Below are 7,966 nucleotides of genomic sequence, written 5' to 3'. Positions count from 1 at the left end.
TATGGATATAGAGTTTAATGTTATAGTTGTTTTGTTTGTTGGATAATGGAACAAGTTGAAAAAATAGATTTGGGGTAATCAAGCATTATTTTTAGAATTGAAAAATCTTGTGTTATTTAGCGGCGTTTGCAAACTAGAAATGCCGCAATATACCAAACATTTAGCGGCGTTTACAAACGCCGCAATATACTATGCATTTAGCGGCGTTTTTGCACTAGAAACGCCGCTAATTCTCAACCCTTATTGCGTCGTTTTCGATAAAAACACCGCTAAAAAACATAACTTACTGCGGCGTTTTTGGGAAAAACGTCGCAAAATATCAAAACTTATTGCGGCGGTTTTAAGTAAAACGCCGCTACATCTCAAAACCATTTGCGGCGTTTTTAGAAAAAACGCCGTTAAACATCAACTCCTATTGCGGCGTTTTTCTGACAAACGCCGCTAAATAACAAATCCTATTGCGGCGTCTGTTCAGAAAACGCCGATATATGTTGTAACCTATTGCGGCGTTTTTTTAAAAAAACGCCGCTAACTTTAGCGGCGCTATTTTCAGCGGCGCTTTTTGCGGCGTTTGTCATAACGCCGCATATGTTTTTAGCGGCGCTTAAAAACGTCGCTATAGGTAAAAAAAACGCCGCAAAATACTTGTTTTGCTGTAGTGACGTCCAAAGAGTTCCTGATTTGGCGACACATGATTCTCCTTGAGTTTGCACTAAATAACCTATAACTGACTTGAGGAGTGATTTTGGAGCAAAGTCGAGCAATACCGTCCGAGGTATATTTATTGGAATATCTGTTGGGGAAATCTAAGTCTTCAACACTGTCTAGAACCAACTCAATGGAGGAACCACTTAAGACTCTCGTGGTGAGGGTGATAGAAGAATTCTGTGCAATTAAATCATCCTCACGTGCAATATCTTCTGAGCCCAAACCTAAAACCAAATGATAATTATTCTCATTAACTACAACTCATAATTGTGCAAAGCCCACATGGTTATTAAAAGTTAGATTCAAAGGAGTGAGAATGGACTACATGACTTTCAACATTATCATCTAAACTCCCCCTGTCATGGCCGGAATCCCTTTTAGAATTATTATTTGGCGGGCTCCCTCCAACCTGATCCGAATTATTGATGAAACTGAGCGTCATTGTTAATCTATAGAGCATACCAAGGAAATGGGGGAATTCGGGAAATTGTAACTCCGACTGGCTCATGCGTCTTAGAAACCGAAAGGTTTCGAGGGCAGTTTGAAACCGTCTGCAGAGCTTCGGTGATCAGAAAATTATTCCGATTAGGAGTGACATTTTCACGTACCGTCGCTCTATCTCTTACAATCTCATTCGGTCAAACATTTGCATAATTCTCTTCTACGACCCCATTAGAATTCTCTAGATCAACATCCGTACTACCCACACAAATATCAACCCGAAAGAGAGACCACAGGGATCTTACCATGACAGAACTTGGGACTTCCAACGGATTAACCAACCTAACAATCATGCTTTCCCTATCCAAACGGTTTTTCTTGAAGGTACTTTCCTTCGATTGGATTTAAACCCCCAACAATTTCCTAAGCTAGAGAAAAAACCTTCATGCTAACAGGTAAGTGGCTTATGTCAGATAAGGCTCCCTCCTTACTACCACCTTGCATTATCATCACTAGATGGTTAAGCATGTTTACATTTTTTCTACTAGCGTTTAGGTTACTTACTAGGACATCTCTGTACATCTTATTCGAAACACCATCATTCCTGCCATATTCTGGGACAATCCTAGCCGCCACTGGATTAGAAGTTGAAAGAGGGGGACCATCTTGACTGTCATTTTAATTTTGACTGGGGGCTGCTGCTTTTGCTCTAGGATATTTGGCTTTAGATGCTCGAATAACTCTGCCATCTATAATACTCTTATCCATCTTCTTCACCAAATTTTCCAGATCCTTGCAACATTCCACTGAGACAAAGACAAAAGTGAAGTCCTTGTATTTTGCTCTCCTATTGTACATCGGAATATAAACACGAACAACTTTTTCGTGATGTTTAAGTAGTTCCTTCAGCGTTGATCTTGATACCCTTCTTCTCAGATTGTCAATAAACAAAGTCCACTCCACCTCCTGAGGAAAAATAGACGAGACTCTCACTTCATTAGAGTATGACGCTTTAACTCCTCCAATCTTCGATTTCCCAGCATCCCTGATAGAGTCTTCTCTACACCGACCACCGATTCCATGTGGTGTAAATGCTTTCCTCTGCTTAATTTGGTAATAAATATATTATTTATATACTTTAAAAAATATAAATACCGATAAAAATAAAATAGACTGTACTAAATATATTATTGAAAAAATAAACAGTTATCTCAAGTTAATATATGTAACTTTCATTTAAATTATATCCCATTAATTTTTTTTTCTCTTTCCTATCAAATGAAGCCTACAACTTGTAAATGTGTCATCCACATATATTGGTATCAGATAATGGTCTGACCACTTTGATGAAAAGTTAGAAAGACGAGGAATGTTATTCAAAAATGGATCAAAGTATGGAATTGAAGCACCTAGTCATCATATTCACCAGCCCTACAATATTAAATATGTATGAACAAGTCATCAAAAAACTTCAGTACCAAATCACTTCAAAAAGTGTTCATGTCAAACGATAATCTCACAGGATCTAGCTTTTTGCTTTCGGCTTAGTTGAATCTTCAATTGATGGTCCTCAAATTTTATGCTTTAATGAAGGCTTACGAAGATAATAATTAAAGTTTTGGAAACGATGGAGTATATTATTGGATCATATCATTGAGCTTGTAAAAAAATCTAATGGCAACGAAACTAAATTAACCTCAAATTATTGGTTTGTCAAGAATAAGAACACCCAGAGATTGTTTAAGAAGTAGCTTCAAAATCTAAACATCATGAATCTTTAATCTCCATGCAGATGAAATGTGTAAAAAACTATTTTTGATTTCTCTTTTTTTTGGCTTTAAAAATGCATGCGTCCTTTTTCATTATTGATTAAACTTGTATATGCCTTGACATTTGTTTCACAAATATGCAAAAAGTACATCATTGTATCCTGTCATGCCAATAGCATGCTTTTGTAAAGGTACTTTGCACTCTGCAGGGCCACCATCTTCCCTTTGTCTTTCGCCAATGCAATGCACCAGTATTAATTACCATCATATATTGCTTGTGAATTTCTTGCTCTCAAATGACTTAAAACACCTCTTAAAGGAATAAAATAAACACATTATTGCATAAAGAAAAAAAGACTTGTTTTAGAGTGAATCTGATATTCCTCGGCTTATATTTTTCATGGATACAAGAATTAAATACAAGCATTGTTCTTAGCCAACTAGAAGCCTCAACCCCAACATTCCTTTAGAATATGTGTTGGAGGGGCATATACTTATTACTTAAGAGCAAGCATGCCCATTTCTCGTCACTGATTACCTTCACTTAATTTTCTTCCGACTTTTGCTCGTCCCCTTGAGCCATATTTAAGGTGAACGCAATTGAAATGGTCCCTTATTAGGGACCATCACAGTATGGATCAATTTGTTAACTGAAAATAACACAATCAAGCAAGAGACATACTAGTTGTTTTTTACTTGCTAAGCTTTGGTTCCAATATTTTTTACCTGTGAAGCAACAATATTGAAATTCCATATTTTTTAAACAAAATTTCAGCTCAAGTTTACGGTTAACATTCCGATGTAAGTTTGAACGCAAACATGGAACTAGAACCAAATTAAATTACAGCTTAAGCTCTTGAAAAGATTGAACTTCATAACAGCTTACGTTATTCAACCGAAAGGGTTATTAATTCTTACATATTTGTCAAATAAAATGGGGAAAAAACTATAAAGAAAGTAATTGAGGTGGATATGTTCTTGCAAACAATGGACAAGAAATGAATATTCAGCAACATATATGAAAACCCAAATCTTTCAACTGAAAATAATTGACAAAAGAGTTTACTGTGGATGTTGTTGACTCTGCTGACAATTTTGACCTGTGTAATAGGGGCAGAAAAGCACTCAAGACAACTTACAAAGGTTTTCGAATCCCATATATTCTTTGTTCGCCAGCTTTTTGACCATATCAGCGATGCCAACTCCACCTGTAACATTCAGGAAATTGTGGCCAGCTTCTTACCATCTTGACAAGTTCAAATTTAAGTGACTTGCTTTCCAAGTTAACGTAAATGTATAATGTATAGGAAGCACGGAAGCGCATTGTTACCTAAACTGATTGCGCTGACAAAGATCGTTAAAGCTAGTATGAAGATGATGATCGATACTCTTCCAATGACAGCAATAATCCTTCTGACTACATGCTGGCCAGCGAAGGCAGCAATTGTTGCTACCAGAACAAAATAAGCAGCTGCATAGGAAATAACAATGTAACTATAAGGTTGATGGAGGTAGTGATCAAAGTTTAGATGTTTCTATTATGGCTACAAATTTATTATAATAATAAACGTTTAATGTCATTGCGAGTTAGTACCATATGGGACCGGGAAACGATTGAGAAGATAATATTGTATAACTGACATCGAGGATGAAAACACCATAGAAAACGTTGATGTTGCACTAGCTACCTGCACAAGCATATCAGTTTTGTCAAACTCGGGATCCTCACAGAAAGAAGAAGATTGCAGTCATTGCTTCTTTGGTTTTGGTGTATATTCTTTCCGCCACATTGTATATGACTTTAGATTAAGTAATTTTTGTTAAAGCATACCTGAGGAGGAATCCCGAGTTCGAGGAATAGAGGACCCAAGATGAAGCCTCCTCCTAGTCCTAGCAAGCCTCCAACCATACCAGCTACTATACCACAAGAACAGTAAAGAAGAATCTGATATATCTTCCAATTTGTAACTTCCTTTCCTTTGGATGCAATCACTCTGGTCCCTTTGCATAAGCATATGGCTTCAAATAGTGTCACAGAGGTAGCAATGGGTATCTATAGAGAAAAGTAACACAACTTTTTTTTATGAATTCATTATGTTCTATCTGTCTAGATTCTAGAGAGCATTTTTATGTAGAACTTCTAGTTTCTACCTGCAAGGAGGTTACAATCCAGTACATGACTGAGAAAGTTGAAAGATATTCCTGCAAAAACAAACATTTGGATGAGATTACGCTAACACATGAATAATGTTAAAGACTTTTCATACTGAAAAGTTCATTGATGAAATTGGACTATGAAAAGATTAAGATCATCGGAAACCTCGGAACGAACTGGTAAAGACTTATTTGTTTATCTGACATTAATAACAAAGTTATCGTACCTTAATAATCTGGACAATAAGAAAACATATCCACACATAGATGAGCAGTGACAACTCTTTCCAGTATACGTTTAGCAGCAGGGGAACCTGAATAGTATGATCCACAAGGTCGTAAAAAGAGCCAATTATAACAAAGATAAGACTAACTTTATGAAGAAAACTGAGATGTTCTTCAACTCACTTCATCTTCTTGCAAGTTTCCTGGGCCACTAGGTAATGGTTTATAATCTTGAGCAGCTCCATCTGCAATTCTCAAGTTTAGCACAATCTATTTGCAATATTTCGATTAACATATCATTTGTCTTATCAACTCTCATTTTAATCCTAATCTATTTCTTATTTGGATTGTTGAACTGTCTTACAAACTAGTTTCCTTTTCTTTTATCTTCTCTAATAGCATCTTAAATTTGTTTCATGAGCAATCATTTCCCTTTAATGGGAATATCTCATTTGAAATTATGTAGGCACTCACCAGCTGGTTTGGACTCCTCTGCTTCCTGAAAATAGAAATTTCGAAATCCCCATTAATAGTCTTATACCAAAGGGAAGAATTCCATGGAAAACATAAGAAAAAGTGGATTATTCTACCTTTTTCAACATTGTCTCTTTCTTCCATGTATCTATACCTTTGAATAAGGCTTTCGTTGATGTACCTGCCACCGATAAGTTTAAGCATCCACATCAGAGAAAACTATACATTGTCATCATGATAGAAAAGAGAGAATATCTTCATAGCTGGATAGCCATTTCCCTTGTTTTGATGGACTATTGCATGCAGTGTTCACGTTAAAGCTCTGATGAATAACCGAACTCGTTATGATTTCATTTGTTCAGAAATCGTGTTCATGCAATATCATTGGACTGTCGTTATTGAGATTTGAATTTGTAGGGAATAAAATACAAGAATCAAAATGAGTTAAGAATTCCCAAAATTATGTAATTCTTATTACCAATGAAGAGAATGATAAGCAGAACTGTGACCATCCAGTCAGCAAACATGACATTCAGGACAACTCCAATGCTGATTCCAAGCATAAGCATGGGCTGAAATAACAATGCCAAGTCATAATCTATGAGAGGCATTTCAAGTGTTGGGTGCCTAAGTCTCAGGTTATAATATACAGTTGATCCAGCTGCACCCATGATCATGCCTGCAGCCGAAAAAAAGATCCTTGTTATCACTTATCCGAGCATATGACTACTACAGATTACAGATTATAATATTCAGGCGACCAAAGTCAGATGAGCCTAAAAGCATCCAGTTTACCAATGTTAATTATGTTCTTGTTATTGTCATGCTTATTGGAAACATTACTAATAAGCAAGTGTATAATGCATGTAACTGTAATAAAAAAGGATTATAATTTGAGCTGAAACTCACACTTGGAAATGGCAGTAGAAGACTTGGGGTCAAAACCTATTATGAGACTGAGCATTGGAACAAAAATCCCACCACCGCCGACACCTCCGACGCTACCCAATGCTGCACCTAGGAATCCAACAATTGTTCCTAAAACAATTTTCCAACCAAACTTCATCTCCTGCTCAAAAGTAAACAATGACATGAAACATATTGCTAAAAAGTTGCAATAATCATCGGCTGGTGCAAGAACAATGCATTCATTGCAAGAAGTTTCGAAAAGTTAAACGGAGAACTCACCGGCCAGACAGGTTCATAGGAAGACTTTCCATCTTGCCAGAGGAAGTTGGCAACTCTAACTAGAAGTCCCTGAGTTGACTCGTTTTCTTTGAAGGTATCTTGGTGCCTTTTGTGTTTCAATAACCTGTCTGCAATTCCCACATCGCTGATAACAAGAACCAGAAAGGCTATCCAAGCTATGACTGCCAAGCCTATCCGGTTCACCTGAATTCGAGCCATTTTTGGCGTATAGCCTGAATTGTTAGCAGAGAAGGAGAGAGATTCAATGGATCAGCAAACCAAAAGAAAAAAATATTCTAGGCGTCGACTTTAATAAATTCTCTTCTTATTCCCTCTCTTCTATCAATTCAGTAGCATTCAAATATGAAGAAATAGTGAGTTCTCTCCTATGGTGTCAACATTTATAAACACCTTTATTGTACGTTAGATCGCGTGGCCCAATGACACAGTTCTATTTTTTTTTTCTTCAATTCCTATTTTCCAGTAAAAAGAACAGGTGTTGAGATAGGATGTTTGTTATAATGTCGGTAAGAAGATCTGCGTACTATCCGACCTCTTTTGAATTGTTATTCTATTACGTTTAATGTTCCGACTAAATGCAGTATAGGAGAGACGTGTCTTCTAAAGGTCTTCCTATAAATATTGTAACACACTCTATTTCAACAAATAATTTTCTCAACATTATAAATCGGCTATTTTTTTCCATCACATTATTTAAGAAATTTTGTAAAAGAAATAGGGGACAAAAATTAAAAATAATTAATATTTTTTCAGACGATGAAAATTCTGTGTTCTAGTATCAAATGATTGTCCCATTCTGGAATATGTACTTCTCAGTGACATTGTAAAGATCTTTTCAAAGCATTTCGCCTTAGAAGTTTCCAACTTTGAACCTTGAGTTAGCTACTTGTTGATTCTCTTACTAGACACAACACACCAACCATGTTAAAACAAGATTTCAGAGAAAATAACAGTGCCAGATTTTTTTGTGCTTGTCTTGATCTTTC

General features: G+C 36.3%; 1 protein-coding gene across 1 annotated transcript; it reads right to left on the bottom strand.

Annotated features, from left to right (window-relative positions):
* Nucleotides 1-3,864: 3,864 nt before the first annotated feature.
* LOC120171879 (sulfite exporter TauE/SafE family protein 3-like) lies at nt 3,865-7,289 on the bottom strand. Its single transcript, XM_039179499.1, has 12 exons — nt 6,960-7,289; nt 6,681-6,840; nt 6,250-6,450; nt 5,888-5,952; nt 5,772-5,796; nt 5,481-5,542; nt 5,300-5,386; nt 5,070-5,120; nt 4,750-4,971; nt 4,513-4,606; nt 4,249-4,389; nt 3,865-4,126 (listed from the first exon to the last, which is right to left on the bottom strand). The coding sequence occupies exons 1-12, from the start codon at nt 7,176-7,178 to the stop codon at nt 4,044-4,046; spliced, it is 1,410 nt and encodes a 469-aa protein (XP_039035430.1). The 5' UTR covers nt 7,179-7,289; the 3' UTR covers nt 3,865-4,043.
* Between the last annotated feature and the right edge of the window lie 677 nt (nt 7,290-7,966).

Source organism: Hibiscus syriacus, unplaced genomic scaffold (assembly GCF_006381635.1).
Source record: "Hibiscus syriacus cultivar Baekdansim isolate YM2019G1 unplaced genomic scaffold, ASM638163v2 tig00111837_pilon, whole genome shotgun sequence".
Taxonomy (NCBI): domain Eukaryota; kingdom Viridiplantae; phylum Streptophyta; class Magnoliopsida; order Malvales; family Malvaceae; genus Hibiscus; species Hibiscus syriacus.
Note: the sequence above shows the minus strand (reverse complement) of the source record. Positions and strands in the feature narration are given on the sequence as shown.